The 18,754-nt window shown below is 38.3% G+C and overlaps 1 protein-coding gene across 1 annotated transcript in view; it reads left to right on the top strand.

The window, feature by feature from the left end:
- Nucleotides 1-8,695, top strand: part of LOC137291582 (fucolectin-3-like) — a 43,020-nt gene extending 34,325 nt beyond the window's left edge. The window contains exons 3-4 of the mRNA XM_067822962.1: nt 2,458-2,718; nt 7,884-8,695. Coding sequence (XP_067679063.1) covers nt 2,458-2,718; nt 7,884-8,104 — 482 coding nt within the window. The 3' untranslated portion in view covers nt 8,105-8,695. The remainder of the gene's footprint in view (nt 1-2,457; nt 2,719-7,883) is intronic.
- Nucleotides 8,696-18,754: the final 10,059 nt, after the last annotated feature.

Genomic DNA, 18,754 nt, shown 5'->3' with positions numbered 1-18,754 from the left:
AACGTATGAAGGGACCATGTAAGTCCACCTCGGGTCCTTGAGGGTAGCAAACGTACTGCAAGTCCCCATGGTGATCTACCTTCAGCTCCCGGCGATTTTGTATGGACTGTTTGTATTTTGTGTATCGTCCGAAAATATATATTAAATAAATTAAATATATATTATAAGGACATTAAATGCTAGGTTTAAATGACGGTATATATTAACACACTCTCACTTAAATTGTTTTCATCAATGATTTGTTTTATTTTTTTCAATGAACTTTGATAATGATGATAAACTGAAACAATTTGCATTGTGTTTTCATTAAACGCAAAAAGAAGATAATGAAGATTCAGGCGTTCACGGGGTTTGATGATCAAGCGTTGGCAGGGATGTATATCCTCCAGTTATGTGAATGAGTGTCGCCCTCAACACGACAACCAGCCTTTTTATATATACTCAGTCATTTCCCGAAAGTTCGGGCACATACGACCATCGTCAACACTGTAGAATGCCTTCGAATAAGTCTCCCAGAAGTAAACACATAGAAAACTAAGAGCAGATAATTTCCGGAAAACCAGAATCCTAAAAGTGCTGACCATCTATTAAACGAAATGTGACCCATCATAATTATTATTCAAAACACTAAATGTTGTGACCAAATAATAATTATTACTCAGTTAATAACAAAGTATACAGAAAATACACACTCGTAACAGGACTGACATTTATAATAATGTTTTGAGTAAAAGTAAATATTCTCGCAAATAGGCCAAAAGTCAGCATGAGTTGAATGTTGTGTCATGATACTCAAAAATGTACTTTCATTTATTTACAACCTCCAAAACATGAGGAAAAACCCATGTAATTTGAGTGAAAGTAAATATTCTCGCTCATGTGTCAAGATGCTTTTCACACATGGGCGACATTTTTATATAAATTGCTCTAAATTAGCTGAATTAAGTCAAAATGAGTTGAATTTTGTGCCATGATACTCATGAATATACCCCCATTCATTCACAACCTCCAAAACATGAAAAAGATGTATTTGGAGTAAAACAGAAATATTTTCGCCCATGGTCCGTATGTTTTTCACCCACAGGCGAGATATTTCAAAATCGCCCTAAATTAGAGGAATTAAGTCAACATCAGTTGAATTTCGTGTCATGATACATATGTATATAACCTAATTCATTCAGAACGTCCAAAACCTGTATTTGGAGTGAAAGTAAATATTCTCGCACATGCATGGGCGAGATTTGTTTCAATTCGCTCTAAGTTAACTGAATTAAGTGAAATGAGTTTGAGTTTTTGTCAAGATACTCATAAATGTAATTTCTTTCATTTCCAACCTCCAAAACATGGGAAAAGATTTATTTTGAGTAAAAGGAAATACTCTCGCTAATGGGCCAACTGAGTTTCGCCCATAGCCAGGATTTTTATCATTCGCTCTAAATTAGCGGAATTAAGTCTAAATGAGTTGAATCTTGTGTTACGAAACTTGTGAATTTAACCTCATTCATATATAACCTCCAAAACATGGACAATTATGTATTTTGAGTAAAAGTAAACATTCTCGCCCATGGGCCAAATGTTTTTCGCCCAAGGACAAGGGCCCGTGAAGGTCACGGGGTAGAATGGGCCTTCAGCAACCCATGCTTGCCATAAAACGCGACTATGCTTGTCGTAAGAGGCGACTAACGGGATCGGGTGGTCAGACTAGATGACTTGGTTGGCACATGTCATCGGTTCCGAAATAAAGTAGCTCACAATCATTTAGTTTACTGGAACAAACAGCATGAATGTAAGAACGCGTGAATTGAAAAAAAACCTCAAGGTCATATTTTCGCGCCAGCTTGTGCAAAAGAATACCAACAGCCGCTATTGAAACTGATCTTCAAAGGTGACAATCACTGGATTGTCTGGTACAGACCTGATTTGTTTACAAACAACATCGCACATCTGTCATACCCCAGAAACAAGTATATACTTATGACATAGTCACAACTGTGTACTACATGCTGCTTTTAGCGGAGATTTATTAAAGATGTGGAAAGGGTTTTGTCACTTCTATTCTTTTAAACAAATGCTTTCAGCTACATAAGGTTTTCTTGCCCAGTGGTTTCCATTGCTTCTGGTCTTGCCAGCCCGTGTTTTACTGGTTTGAAAATAATGAAATAACTGTCACTTTTTTGTATGTCAAACCTGTACAGTTCCCCATTATCTGCGTCTTCAATGCACAGAACCAAACCTCAGGTTATGGTAGCAACATGGAAATAAGCGATCGAGTCTGGACCAGAAAATCCCGTGATTAAATCATAAACATGGATTTACGCAGTTGGGATAAGTGTCAGAAGAAGTCCTTACCACAGGGTAAAACAACAGAGGCTTGTTTTTAGAATTTCATATAATTTACTGTTATTTGGTGATATGAGACTGCCTTTGGTGAGGTTTTGTACCATGTTCCAATTTCAGCATGGCGTCTTCACAACTTCACAATCGAGCTTTATTGTGAAGATCCCACGGTTCATCCGAACGCTGTTGCTAGAGTATGCGCCGTATACCCAGGCACGGTGGCCTCTGGGGCAAGAGTAACTCTCACGTGTGCTCCAGGGGTAGGGGGACGTTACATGAGGCTCCAGAAGAACAGCGTGAAAACAGATGACGCAGTGCAGTTCTGTGAACTAGAAGCATATGGTACCAGTAGTAAGAACTCTCTTACTACTGTTATCAGCAGTAAGCACATTTTTTAAACATACTATCTCAAGTTTACAACTTCAACAAGATTCAAACATTGGATATGTACATGTATTTCAAACGTAGAGTCTTTGAATGGCATTTAGAAATGATACACATTAAAGACACGGGTTTTTTATGGATGTCAACATCTTTATTGTGAAGAGTCACGACGTTTCGAAGTATTTTCTTACTTCTTCATCAGGTGAATGAAACAATGGAGTACAACGAGCTATTTATGTACATGTACAAACAACAACATTATGACAAAGGTAGCCAGTAGTTAATTGGTGGATGGACAGGAGTGGAAGCCAGGGGGTTGTTAACTCAGGCATGATCGGTAAGACAAACAGTAGGAAGCCAGATGGGGTGGGGTATAATGGACAAGGGAAGCCAGGGAGTGTTAATCCAGGTGTGGTTGATGTGGTAACAGTGGCGGCATGTAACAAGTAGTAAGAGACAAGTGTGCAGGGTAACCTTTAGGTGGTCCAGTTCTTTGTTGAGAGCATCGGGTTGACAGATGATTTTGGCGCGTCTCGTGAGCGTTGCACGGATGCCTTGTTTTATCTTGGGATGGTGACGTCAGTTTGTAGCCCACTTTTCATAGTATCGTTACATTATTGTTAGTGTTAAGTAAGTTTTGGATACACTGAGAGTTTAGCGTTTTCTCAGTCCGTTACTATGGAAGTAGTGGAAAATAACTACTTTATAATTAAATATCGGGGGAGGAGGCGCCACGTCACCTGGCGGGTATCGAGACAAGTCGCATCCTCGGAGAGCTCCGCAAAATCTTGGATCCACAAAGCTACAAGAGATGACAAGTGTAAAAAGACGCCACGAAACGTCCAAACAAACGAAGAAGGCAATGGCGTGCGATTTGAACGCCCACAGGGCCAGGATATGGTGTTTTGTGACAACGTACGCTTCCTTCATGTTGAAGCGAGCCCGTAGACGACACGCCATGTTAGCGCACGTGCGTTACATGCTTGGAGGCGCGAGGACAGGTTTGAAACTCTGTCTCTTCACTTTGTCACTAGTTATCATGGTTAGCGGCGATGTTGAGAAAAACCCGGGCCCACCGAAATCACCGTCCACTCGGCAAAGCAAAGCCAGACGAAAATGGTGCAGACTTAATCAGAAATCTACGGTCAGATATGTGTAAGGGGTTAAAAGATTTGAGAAAAGATATGAACAAAACCCTCAAGAACATAACAGCAAAAATAACAAAATTGGAGGAGGATATACTCCGACTTTCAGAAGAAATGCGGAATTCAGAAAAACTACTCAGCAACTAAATGAGAAAATTGACTATATGGAGAATAAATCCAGAATGAACAATTTGACATTTCACAATATCCCCGAAGGAAGCAACGAGGCCACAGGTACTACTGAGGAACAAGTGCGTGAAGTAATTCAAGATATTCTGGGAATTGAGGAACCAGTTGATATAATCAGTGCTCGTCGTTTGCCAACAAGATCTCGTGGTAACCATCCGGAACTGGTGTCACTAAAGGACTATAAATCCAAGGCACAAATCCTGAAATCAGCCTCTAAACTGCGTGGCCATGATGTACACATCTCGCAGGATTTCACGGAGAGAATCCAAGTGAGACGGAAACTAAAACCATTCCAGGACAAAGCTCGACAAGAGGGTAAATATACAACTTTACATCTTGATAAGATTCAAATTGACAATAAATTGTATAAACTAAATTCAGATGAAACAGAACTATAAATTGTGAAAACGTTTCCATAGAAACCTCGAACAAACGTCATAAATACTAATAGCTAGGGGCGTGGCCAAGGCCATAGTGAAAATGTAGGAACTATAAACTTTGCCGTCTGTAATGTTGAAGGACTCAAAAGAAAAATGAGAAATAACCGTGTTATAGATTTTAGTAACAGATTTCACAAAATATCTCTTGTTGAAACATGGGCCAGCCATGATGATGTGTTCAACTTCCCTGGATATCAATAATTCAGCCACCTGAGAAATATAACTGAAGGAGCAATGAGGAACTCAGGAGGTATACTTACCCTTGTCAAGGACTTTATCTCATCGCACGTCACTCAACTTAAATCAGCGTCTAGCAACATTCTGTGGATAAAGTATAGTGGAGGACAGACGCATTTATTCATCTGTACTGTGTATTTTTCCCCTGATGGTTCAGGTGTACACTCCGAGGACGATATATTTGATTTTTAGAGCATAACATTCTATGTTTAAAATCAGACTTTCCTAGCGGTGAGATAATTATCCATGGTGACTTTAATGCTCGTACTGGTGATGGTACACTACCGGACTTTATTGAAAACGATGATATTACCTACCTGCCCATTGATAATGACATGGATTATAATCAAGACGATAACTTACCACGTAGATCACAGCCTTGTCATTAAGCGTGGACTCTGTTAAACTTCTGTCAATCAGCAGGACTCCGGATTTGTAATGGTCGGTTGTGTTCAGACAATAGTGTTGGTACAATAACTTGCTTTGCCAATGACGGTCAGAGCGTAGTTGACTATGTTTTGTAATGATTAATAATCTGGCCAAGTTTACTTCCTTTGCTCTTAAGACGAGGAGCAAATAATTGCCTATCACATAACCTATATACTGATACTCACCTGTACATTGTACCAGATATAACGAAGAGCAAACACTTGTCCATCACATAATCTATATATTAATATTCACCTGTATATTGTATCCGATAGAACGAGGAGCAAACACTTGCCCATCATATCACCTATATATTGATTCATGTATATTGTATCAGATATAAAGAAGAGCAAACACTTGTCCATCACATAATCTGTATATTAATATTCACCTGTATATTGTATCCGATAGAACGAGGAGCAAACACTTGCCCATCACATAACCTATATAAAGACACTCATTTGTATAATGTATCAAATATAATGAGGAGCAAACAATTTTCTATCATGTAATCTATATACATGTACCTTATACTTACATGTGTGTTGTACCAGATATAACTTGTACTTATTGCCTCATGTACCAGTGGCGCATCAAAACCATCCTGTCCATACATTGAAAATGGGCCTGTGGCCTGATTTACTGAAATAAACTACTACTACTACTACTACTACTACTACTACTACTACTACTACTATAATTAAATATCTCTTTTGCTCGTAGGAGTTAGTAATTATTATTATATCGTACCATGAAGCTAGATACGTTAGTTTCAGATCTTTCTATGCATATATGATGGAAGGAGTATTTTAGAAACAGATTTAGTAACGAAGGAAATCTGGACTGGCGACTGTAGGTTGTTTTCTCTGACGTCCGCTTCGGTCATACTTAAGCGAGAGGACCAAAATAGTACAGGGTCGACGTCAGTATGTCATAAGCACGTCAGTCGGGCTCACACGTCATTCAAATTGGATACCTAGTGGAATATATATTGGGCACTCGTCTTTTAAACTGAGTGAGTACCTTCTCTAGTGTTGCTAAGTTGGGGGAAGTGCGACTGCCAAGTGTCAATCTCAGCATATTGAAGTTTTATATGACTGACCTTTAGCCTTTGAAAACTTAGAGTTGGCCTGTATAATAAACAGTATACTGCCTAGCGCCAATTAGAGCATATTGTAGTTTTCAATCACTGACCTTTACACTTCAAAACGTAGAATGTGCCCGCATAATATACTAGGCTATCCTTATACATAGTATACATATGTATAGTAATAGCCTGATAGTTGCCTCGTTTTTTCATGACTGGTCTAATGAAGTGGAAGTTTCCATAGTCTGACAGTGAGTTGTCAATACTTCCGACAGAGTGTTGTTTTCACCCGCGATAGTGTGTAGCTACCTCGTTGTTGTAGGTAGGGCAGGGTGAAGAATCTCTTGTAGTTGCCTGTAGGCAGTTTCGTGTTTGTGACTCTGCTATATGTCTACCTGTTAACCATTAGGAAATTGTAGAACGTATCTGCATAATATTCCTCTATGATGAAACGATGTCAAACCGCATGTAGTCTTGCGTTGGTTCTAATACAATTTATGAAGTTCATCAACCTTGTTGCGTGTTGTTTTCACGTTTAGGTTATCTCTAGGCGTATAGGCCTGCCGGATAGACCGTTGAATGACTATTAGTGCATTCCACCGTAACAACCATCAAATCCTCAAAAACTAAACCCAAAGCTGCCTCGACACCCATCAGGATCACCATTCCCTACCTAGGCCCTGTCAGTCATCAGATCTTCCGACTAGTGAAAAACAAAGCCAACATAGATGTCATCTTCTCCAGAAACAAGACCATCAAAACCCTCCTACATGCCAACGGCAGAGGCACCAGTAGCTCCACACCCAACCCCAGAGGATGCGTATATCAGATCCTCTATGATTATGGTGACACATACATCGACGAAACACTTAGGCCCCTCAACACCAGACTGAAAGAACATCAGGCATCCGTCAACAAAGTTGACCTCAAATTTGCTGTTTCCGAACACATCAGCAAGAACCACCAGGACTACACCATCACATGGGAAGCCACCAAGGCTTTATCTGTCAACAACAGCAACTGGCGGCAAAGGAAATTGCAAGAGGACATAGGCATCAGAAGAAGCCGACCAGCTATCAACCGTGACCAAGGAACACACCTCCCTAGCGCTTGGGACTTATTAATATTGGAATAATCCATTATCATTGTTGACCACTTCATCCTTGTACATACTACCAATAAGGCCTACTCCCACTGTTACCACATCACTCACGCCTGGATTAGCACTCCCTTGTCCATTATACCCCACCCCATCTAGCTTCCTATTGTTTGTCTTACCGATCATGCCTGGGTAAACAATCCCCCCGGCTTCCATTCCTGTCCACCCACCAATTAACTACTGACTTCCTTTGTCATATTGTTGTTGTTCCTACATGTACATAAATAGTTCGTTGTATTCCATTGTTTCATTCACCTGATGAAGAAGTAAAAATTTACTTCGAAACGTCGTGACTCTTCACAATAAAGAAGTTGTCATCCATAAAAAAACTCGTGTCGTTATGCGTATCACAGATCAAGAGTTCAAACGTATATGGGCAGTCGAATAGTCCACAAAGATCCTTCTTTAAACAGAGTTAGCCTTTGTACAGATTTGTTATGAATGAGACTTTAACACCCATTGTATTGTCATCATAGGAACAAGATCGTCGTTCTCTGGACACCCCTCCCAACGCCTGTCAGGAACCCCGACCAGAGAGGAGACGGGGAGCCCACAGTTCTGCGGAGAGGTCTGCCATCGCATGCTCTGCTGTACCGGGTTCAACTTTCACAGCATTGAGGGTTCCTGCCAGTTCATGTCTAATGATAATGGGGAACTTGTAGCTAATGCTTCATGGAACTACTTCTCTAGAAACTAATGTGTATTTACACGATCAGATCCTCTCTGGCGGAAACTGCATCTTACTAATGGCATTTTCTCATAACGCTTGCAAAATAATTGAGCATGTAAGAACATTCCCTTTCGAGTTGGCCCCGTGTCGTGTTCGAAACCATGCTGAATGACAATATCAATTAGATGTTCCTCACCTTACAACTGAGCTATTTAAAAGAAAGCATAAAGTATTTAGAATACCAAATTTCACTATTCCGAACGTTCCTCCACCGTGTTCTTGTTTGTATAGGTTTTACAAATTGATGTAAACATTATATTCACCCTAGTTACCACATCACGTTACTATCATATTACTGGCAACGGTTTTCAGATAAATATATTCTGGAAGTAATCATATATTCCTGATTCTAGGCAGAGACCGCTGCCATATAGCTTGAATATTGCTGAGTGCTGACGTTAAACAACAAATAGACTACACTCATTTACCTTGACTGTCACATTCTTACTGCAATCGTATACGCGCAGAATTCTGTTCCAATTTGAAGAACTGTATTTTACATTTTGTGAAATGTATGTCCTCGGTTCCTGTGGCTTAATAAATCATCGCATTCTCTCATATCGGTCCACCTTGTATGCTCTATATATGGTACTTAAAATCCATGGGAGCTCTCGAACAGATACTACCCATGGAAAGTTTGGAGTCACTAGTGTCGATGTAGCCACTTACTTCAGTCGACTGTCCTAAACTAGATTTTGTAAAATATTCCATACTATTTAATGGTACTGTTTACACATGAACTGATGTATTGTTAAACAAATTCGTACCACTGAAAAACTTTTTTCATGACTTCATTAAATGATGAAACTCAGTGAAAATTTGCGAATTCTTAACAAAACTTAACGCATGCTGTTTACACGCACATTTGCAAATGTATTTTTAACAATTTGATGTATGGTCCTCGCGCAGTTCATTTGCATAAGTTTTGAGTGAGTGAGTGAGTGAGTTAAAATTTAACGTCTCATCGGCAATATTTCAGCCATATCGTGACGGGAACGTAACATTAAAATGGAATATATGAGTATTATAAAAACCTGTCGACGAAGGACAGTAAAGCAACTAGAACATCACAGAAAAGAATGTAAAACTAGTAGTTATGCCTAAAACAATTTATCTATAGATCACAATACAATATAAAACTGGGCTATAGATTGCTAACAACTGAAGGTAGATCACCATACTAGGGACCATGGGGACTTACAGTACCTTTGCTACCTTCATCGACCCTAGATGGATTTACATCATCCCGTCAGCCATCAGCAATTTGGGAAATCTAGCCATACAATAAAAAACACTTATACTACCATTAAAAACCTGGATATTTAGAATTTACTTTGAATGTTTGTGGACTTACGTACCCTCTCAGGAGGACAATAGTTTTACAGCACTTCAACCCCTTTTGAGGATACAGCCACTAACAATTCTAGTTACTAATCTAAACTACCAATTATTAAAATACATATATCTACACAATCGCAGTGCTCAAATTTCTACCATGAAATCAATTTCCTTTAAAAAAGCAATGATTAAATGAGAACTAACAGTTGTAAAACGATCCTTGATAGATTTGACATTGAAATACTTATCCATTGTGATGGAGAATTCAACACAGTCAAGCAGAATATGCTTGACCGTAACTCTCTCATCACAAGGGATACAAAACGGAGGATCCTCACCTTTTAACAGATACTTATGGGTATATCTTGTATGGCCAATACGACATCGTCGCATGATTACCTCTTCAAATCTGGACTGACAACCCAAGTGGGTAGAACCAATGTAGGGTTTTATTTCATGCAGTTTATTGATACCTACTTGGGTGTCCCACTTCTTCTGCATCAGATCACGGATGTAAGCTCTAATGCTCGCTTTGTAATCAGAGTGTGGAATAAGAAGTGGTGTCACAGATTTGTTGAGTGCTGCCTTGGCAGCAAGATCGGCCATTGCGTTACCGGAAATACCTACGTGGCTGGGTAACCAACAAAAGACGATGTCGTATTGGCCTGTGGCAAGATCATTATACAATTCAATAATTTCTATTAAAAGTGGATGTTTACAAGAGATATTTTTAATAGCCTGAAGGCAGGAAAGAGAGTCGGAATAGATTATATATTGTTTACGTTTAGGGTGTCTTTGAATATATTTAAGACATGTTAGTATTCTGCTGTAAAAATAGAACTGTTATCTGGTAATCGAGAAGATATTGTTCTGGATCCAATGACAGTGGCACAAGCCACAGCGCCACCGTCCTTGGACCCATCTGTAAATAAGGATTTATAATTGCTATATTTATGTTTCAGTTGATTATATTCTTGTTTATACTGTAATTCATTCGTTTCTGATTTTTTAAAAGTCGTTAATGTTAGGTCAACTTGTGGCCTAACCAACTGCCAAGGAGGAGAAGAAAGAAGACGGGAAGGAGCTATGTTTTCCAGCTCAATGCTGGCAGCAGAAATAAGTGGTTTTATTCTTAAACCAAGAGGTGGAACAAGAGAAGATTTCTTATTGTATAAATCCTCATACAGAGGATTGAAAACACAGTTATGTGCAGGGTTTGACTCATTTGAATATAGTTTTGTTACATACTGTAAAGCTAATTTTATACGTCGCTGCTCGCTGGTTCATCAGCCTCGACATTCAGGCAGTCAACAGGTGAAGTTCTAAAGGAGCCAAGACAAAGTCTTAGGCCTTGATGATGGACTGAATCTAATAGTTTTAAGTTGCTTTTGCAGGCTCCACCATAGACAGTGGAGCCATAGTCAAGTTTTGAACGCACGAGAGATCGATATAGATGGAGAAGGGTAGCTTGATCCCCTCCCCATTTAGAATTTGAAACCACTTTCAACAAGTCAAGTGTTTTCAGGCATTTAGTTTTAAGTGATTTAATATGTGGTAAAAACGTTAAATGTGAATGAAAGATAAGACCCAAGAACTTGGCTTCCTTCACAACTTTAATGGCCGCCCCATCTAGAGATAGTTCAGGGTCTTTATGTGGTTTGTATTTTCGACAAAAATGTATGCAGTTAGTTTTCGATTTAGAAAATTTAAAGCCGTTTTCAAGACACCATTTATTAATCTTGTTTTAACACAACTGCAATTGCCGTTCAATGGTATGCATATTTTTACCACGAAAAGAAATATTAAAATCATCCACAAATAATGATCCATCAATTGAATCGTTTAAAACTTTCGATAAACTGTTGATCTTGATGCTAAAAAGAGTGACAGACAAAATACTGCCTTGTGGAACACCCTGATCCTGATTGTAATGATCAGACAGGGTAGAATCCACACGGACCTGGAATTGTCTGTTATTTAAAAACTTGGTTATAAATTCAGGCAAACGACCTCGCAAACCGAAGTCATGTAAATCTCGTAAAATGCTATATTTCCAAGTTGTGTCATATGCTTTTTCAAGATCAAAAAAGATAGACACAGCGTGTTGTTTGTTAATTAGTGCGTTTTTTACAAATGATTCTAAACGCACTAAGTGATCGACAGTACTTCTGTTTTTCCGGAAACCACATTGTATATCAGTTATAAGGTTATTTGTTTCCAAGTACCAAACTAGTCGATTATTTATCATACGTTCCATGGTCACAGCTAGTTAATGAAATCGGACGATAATTAGATGGATCCGTTTGATCACGTCCAGGTTTAGGTATTGGTACTACTATGGCGTCACGCCATGAAGAAGGAAATTTACCTGAAGTCCAAATATCATCAAATATTGATAAGAGCGTCTCTAAACAGGATTCTGGTAAATGCTTCAGGAGTTGATAATGTATGTTATCAGCTCCTGTAGCAGTGTCATGAGCTTGACCAAGAGCAGTATGGAGTTCATGAATAGAAAACATTTCATTATAATCTTCCCCGTTATCAGAATTGAAATTAATAGTTTTCTTTTCTTGGTGTTTTTGATACTGCTGGAATTTAGGTAAATAATTAGAGGAGGAAGAGTGTTTAGCGAGGGTTTCGCCCAGTTTATTTGCGATATCTGATTTATCCGTCAGTAACTGATCTCCATGTTTAAGATGATGGACAGTGGATTTAGTACCTTTACCTTTAATTTTCTGGACCATGTTCCATACCTTGGACATGGGTGTCCGAGAATTTATTTTAGATACCTAATTTTGCCAAGATTGGCGTTTGTTCTGTTTAAAAGTACGCCGAGCTTTAGCATTTAAAATTTTAAATTTATTTAAATTATGCACCATAGGATGGCGACGGAAATAATGTTCTGCTTTTTTCCTTGCCTTCCTAGCTTGTTTGCAGTCATCGTTGAACCATGGTTTTCGAATATGTGGAACTGCAGAGGACTGTGGTATACACTCATCAGCTATGGAGTTCAAGTCATCAGAAAAGCATTTAATAGCATCGGGAACGTCAATAAAACGTTCGGGTTTAAGTTTTTCAGCACACAGTGTTTGATATAAAGCCCAGTTAGCCTTTTTAAAATTCCTCCTTGATGATGGAGGAACATCAGATGGAGTTACAGCTTTTAATATAGTAGGAAAACGGTCACTTCCACAGAGGTCATCGTGGACTGACCATTCGAATTCATTAAGTAGTTCTGAATTTGTCAGTGACAAGTCGATAGCAGAATAAGTCCCTGTACCAGGGTGTAAATAAGTGTTGGAACCATCATTATAAATACATAAATCATTGTCAGAACAAAAGCCCTCCAACGATTTACCTTTAGTGTTTATATTTACACTACCCCAGAGTGGGTTGTGCCCATTTCAATCTCCCATTATAATACAGGGTTTCGGGAGCATATCATATAGAGCCTGATGATCGGTTTTGGCAAATGCCGAAGACGGCGAAATATAAAGAGAGCACAGTGTAAACGCTACATGTAAAGTAATTCTTACTGCAACAGCCTGCATATTATTAACAAGCGAAACAGGGCTTTGAATAACATTTTGTCTGACAAGAATGGATGATCCGCCAGTGGCTCTATCACCCGGAGGCGAAAAACAATGATATGCATTAAAATGACGAAGGTCAAATATATCTGTTTGTTTCAAATATGTCTCTTGTGGAACTGCAGAGGATTGAGGACTAACTTATATGAATTACAGCTATTAGTCCAAGACGTTACACCTTCAGTGATATGTCTCCAAGAGACATACAGCTTTTCATAAACATGTTTTGTTTTCTAAACGAAATCATCCGTTCTTGTAAGCGTTTCAACTTTTACATTGTATAACCTTTTGCTTTAGTATAGCCTTGTCAGTAACGTTTCAACGTTTGCATTGTATAACCTTTTACTTTAGTATAGCCTTGTCAGTAACGTTTCAACTTTTACATTGTATAATCTTTTACTTTAGTATAGCCTTGTACTTTAGTATAGCCTTGTCAGTAACGTTTCAACTTTTGCACTGTATAACCATTTACTTTAGAATAGAATTGTCAGTAACGTTTCAACTTTTGCATTGTGTAACCTTTTACTTTAGTATAGCCTTGTCAGTATACCGTTGTCAGTAACGTTTCAACTTTTACATTGTATAACCTTTTACTTTAGTATAGCCTTGTTAGTAACGTTTCTCTGGTGATAAGAAATATCTGCTGGGTATTGCTCCCTTTCCGTTTTACTGCATTGTGTATACCTTCAGTTTTGTTGGGGTTTCAGTTTACCTTTTCAGCATAGGTTTTATCTGTAAGTAATGAATGCATGGAACTATTGATGGTTGCAATTGTTGAGTTTCCGATAGCAAGGAATCGATTGTAGAAACGAGAAACTATCGATAGTTAAATAATTAATTGCTAAATGTGCAGCGCAAAATACAGAAAGTATCAGATCTGATTACATCTGCCTCTGTAGACCTGCAGCTTCATTGGGCTCATGTTTATCTGTTCATTTGATCTGGCTTGCAAGTCTCTTGTCAGTAACTATTAACGTCGACAGAAACTACTTCCACTTGTTTTAATCAATATAAACTCTACATTCATTTAAGAAATGATTTCAAATGAAACAATTCAAAGACAAACATACTGTTCCAAATGTACTGCAGCAGTTGTTTGCAATAGACTATTTCTATCCCAATAGTCGTTTCCCCACCAATAATAACCCAGTATAAGGTATGACTAGACGATGCCAAGGTGAACTCTACAAGGTACATATGTACTTCTAGCTTTTATATCGTACTATACATTCACCGTTAGTCTTATCTTTGTATACATTATACTCACACATGTATTTCAATACAAAATTTTGTTCCAATTTGAAGAACTGTATCTTATATGCTTTAAATGTAAGTCTTCTGTTTCTGTGACTGAATAAATAATCCCATTCATCCTTACAGCACCACCTTCCATGCTCTGTAGATCATGTAAAGAAATAACAATTGTATTCGAAAGACCAGTACCTGGACTTCCAAATCGTCCCAAATGTGTTCTTGAGCATATTTTAATTTCATTGAACAACTCGTGTTTTATAGAGCAGCACTTCACGTGAAATCGTTTCCACCTTGCTGCTTCTATTTCGAAAAAAAAAACTATTCGCGAAATATTTCAGCGAAAAATTATTCGCTGAAAGCCCCGTAATTGACATGATAATCTTTAGGTGCGGTCACATGTAAATCAGTATCAAGTGCATTGCCAGATTTCCAGAAGATACGAAGATTCAGCTGTTTGTTGAACGTGTGCTGGATTCCTTAAAGTAAGGAAACGACTCTTCGATTAGGTGAAGTAAAGACGATTCTGTCTGACATAAACATCGGCTGATACCTTTTACGTGTTTTTGAGTTTATTTAGGAGTTATGGTCTAGTATTTCTTGCAACGTATATATTAAATTCAGGAGATGTGTTGTTGTTTAACGCTGAGATTTTCAATTAGAGAAACGGTTTCTATCCCGTTAATGTACAGTTAGAATTTCCCCAATCGTGTCGCTTGTAAAAACAGTTTTATCTGAGGATAGCCAATCAATCAGTTATACATCATCGAACGATGATTGCTGGACTGGTACAAAGTGCATTTTCGATGAAAAAATATATTTTTATGGAGTCAAACGATTATTGAATATATTGTTAAATAGCTGTTTAAAAGTTTTATGATTTGACTCCAAGCGGAGTCACAACTTAACTAGAACAGTGCAGCGCCGACGAGGCTGGCTGTTGTCCCCATCGTCTGTAAGTGTAAACGGTGACTGATTAACGCATATATTTATCACAAGTAAAGAATCTGCGGTGCTTTATTTACAGAGGCTGGTGAGCACATGAATTCTCCGTTCTACAAGAACCGCTAACATTTACTTAAATATTAAACACCAATTATTGATCTAAGAAATCAACGTTGATTCGTTTCCAGTCAGAGACTATACTAATCAACATCTCAGTCTTATTATTGCGTAGCCCGAACCAGTCAACACGTTCCTCAAGTTACAATTCAAAACAAGGTTCCATCAATTATTGCGAACACATTTCTAATTTACTGTACTGTGATTCTTATTACATGAATAGAAATCAATCAACAGAAAGTCTATCCCCGTGCTACCTATGGGAATCAGTGGTTGTGTAGGGTTATATGCTGATTTTAGCAATGTTGCAGAGGGGGAACACCTGAAACTGGCTACAAACGTTGTACCTATCTTGGCAATCGATTCTTGGTCTTCGGTGTGACAAGCGGACGCTTTAAGCACTAGGCTACCCCATCGTAAGGAAATGGAATAAACGTTTAGTAGAAATGCCTACCCATGCACACCTAGGCGATTTTCATTGATTGGGCTGCATTATCAAATGATTCTTCGTGCACAGAGGATTATTATGTCTACGTAACTCAGACGCCACAGGGTCACAGTTTGGTTAGCGCCACATACTGAAGTAGTGAGTTTAGTTTTACGCTGCACTCAGAAATATTCCAGCCATGAGGTGGCGGTCTGTAAATAATCCAGTCTGGGCCCGACACTCCAGTGATCAACGACATGAACATCGATCTGCACAACTGGGAACCGATGACATGTGTGAACCAAGTCAGCGAGCCTGACCAATCGATCCCGTTAGTCGTCTCTTACAACAAGCATAGTCGCCTTTTATGGCTAGCATGGGTTGCTGAAGGTCTATTCTATCCCGGGACCTTCACGGGTCCATGCTGAAGTAAACACAGTGACCTGATAACTGGTCAATGTTACCGTAAACAATGTGACATATTTATTATGTAAAATCTAGAAATCCAGTTGAATTTTCATGTATAAAAGCCAAGATCCCGCAGATTAGCTGTCTCACGTTGGTACTCAAAATTTACGAATTATTTATACAAACAATTATTTCTTTGAAGCATTTAACCCTAAGCGCGTCGATTCGTTGATATGTTGTTTTCATTCTTTTACATGAAGACATTCGTGGCACCGAGGTTGGTATCTGAAATGTCGCTTTAGCGGCAATTGGTATCTTTCAGATGTGGCTTTCCAGGGCGGACACCAATTTTCTATCAGACTCCATTTCAAAGATAGGGATATTGTAAAGAGATTGATCAAGTGGAAACAATTACACAGAACATTATAAACATATCTATCGATATTGTACAGAAATTGATCAAGGGCTAACAATTACACAGAACATTATAAACATATCTATCAATTCGGCTGAAGAAGGATGAGCTTACAAGTCTTTGAAAAAGCTAAAGTACCATCATTTGAAGTTTTCATATTGAGAAATAAATGTATTTGGAGTTTTTAGCTATTATATTATTACGTGACCAGCCTGTCACATGCATTATTACGTGACGAACCCCCACGCGCATTATTACGTGACGAACCCCCCACGCGCATTATTACGTGACGAACCTCCTGCATGCATTATTACGTGACGAGCAGATGACGTTATAGACATGAGAGCACGTATTTGAAGAGTTAAACGAACTGTTGAAACGAAACTTTGGAATATTCATGAACAGAGAATTGAAAACAAAATCTTATTTGTACTTTGTGCCTTCTGATAATTATGTTGCCTCACAGTGTGCCTATATGTGTTTGTTTGTCCTTCCAAGAAGCATGTGGAGTTATTCCACATGTCTTTAAAAAGCACAATCATTTAGATATTGTGATTGTTCATTTTTTCCTACAAAAGATTAACAAATGTGTATATAGCAACAAACACTGACTGTCAAATACACCAATTCACTTTCATCTGCCATTTCTTTCTCAGTTATAATAATTATTGCTTTACTCGTCGCTCGTCCTTGCTGACCCCACAAACTACCTCGTCAAATGAGAGACACGGAGACATTATTGCAGCTTAGTTTTATAGTTTTAGTGCTTCTGATCTGCAGCGGAGGGCATGTGTGTGACATATTTTAAAAAAGGACAAAGACACACAATTTCGATCCACTGTGATCAATTGATGCTTATTTGAAAAAAACATCGAATGAATGCGTTACGGCCAAATTACCGGAGAAATTCATTTACGACAACCATAAAAATGTAGTTACTACTTTAAGTGAGGCTAAACTGTTGGTGAGTAGAATGAGGACTATGATTTATGGATATACAACTTCTTTTATTCAGTGAGTGAACTTCTTTTATTCAGTGAGTGAGTTACGACATAGATACTAATGTCGTTGTCAAGAAAATGGTACAGGGTAATAAATTTGTGGAGTGAACATATACATGAATTTTTGTTACAATAAATAAATGAGAAGAAAATGAGTTGCTCATACAGTTAATAGGGTTGATGTTCACAAACTGATGGGAAGCCACAAGTTATTAAGAAGTATGGTTTAAGAGATTGGAAGCCAGTAAAGTGTTGTTACACCAAAGTGGAATGAAGTACAGAGTTATTTTAACAAGTGATGATATGCGAGTGGAATTTGCTAACACTCATGAGTAGAAACGATTCGATTCGATTCGATACACCTAAGCTCAGATTTATATTGTTTTCAATTATAATATTTCTTTTGTGTGTGTTTACTTCAAGGACTATATACTCCATCGATCGATGTTAAAAAACTATCAAATCAAGATCACATTCGCTAGATTTATGACTGTCGATGTTTTATCTCGCATCGTTCTCAACTGCTGCGTTCACTTCATAATAGTCACATCACCATGCAATTTTGTGTCATAAGGTACATATTTTATTTTTTGGAAACAAATAAGTTTAGGGCGGAGACACCAGGAGTTTGGCCGTTTTCAGAGTGAACATGTAGTTTTTCAATGACGTATGTCGTGATCAAATATCAAATTATATATCGGTAAACAAGGATGTACGTGCTCATCTCTCTCTTTCTCTCTCTCTCTCTTTCTCTCTCTCTCTCTCTCTCTCCTGATTGTGGGAGAATGTTATTGTGTATGTGAGTGGCTGATTGTACGATATGTGTGAATGCATGATTGTGTGAAAGCTTGAGTGAGTGCATAAGTGAGTGACTATGTGTGAGTTTGCATGTTTAGGCCAACAAGATTGACAGTTGATTTTATAACTTCTGTGTAATTAACACATCTTAACCTTTGAGCAACCTCATGAACACTGAAAACAATATAACAATATACATTTTACCCAGAATTTGCAAATTTGCATCTTATTTATAGCCTTATCAACTGAACATTGGCTGTACATCAGCATCAACACAGCGGGATCAGGTTGATCATTGCTTTATATACCACAGGGAACAAATACACT

Source organism: Haliotis asinina, chromosome 7 (genome assembly GCF_037392515.1).
Source record: "Haliotis asinina isolate JCU_RB_2024 chromosome 7, JCU_Hal_asi_v2, whole genome shotgun sequence".
NCBI classification, from domain to species: Eukaryota; Metazoa; Mollusca; class Gastropoda; order Lepetellida; family Haliotidae; genus Haliotis; species Haliotis asinina.
This window is presented reverse-complemented; position numbering and strand designations above follow the sequence as displayed.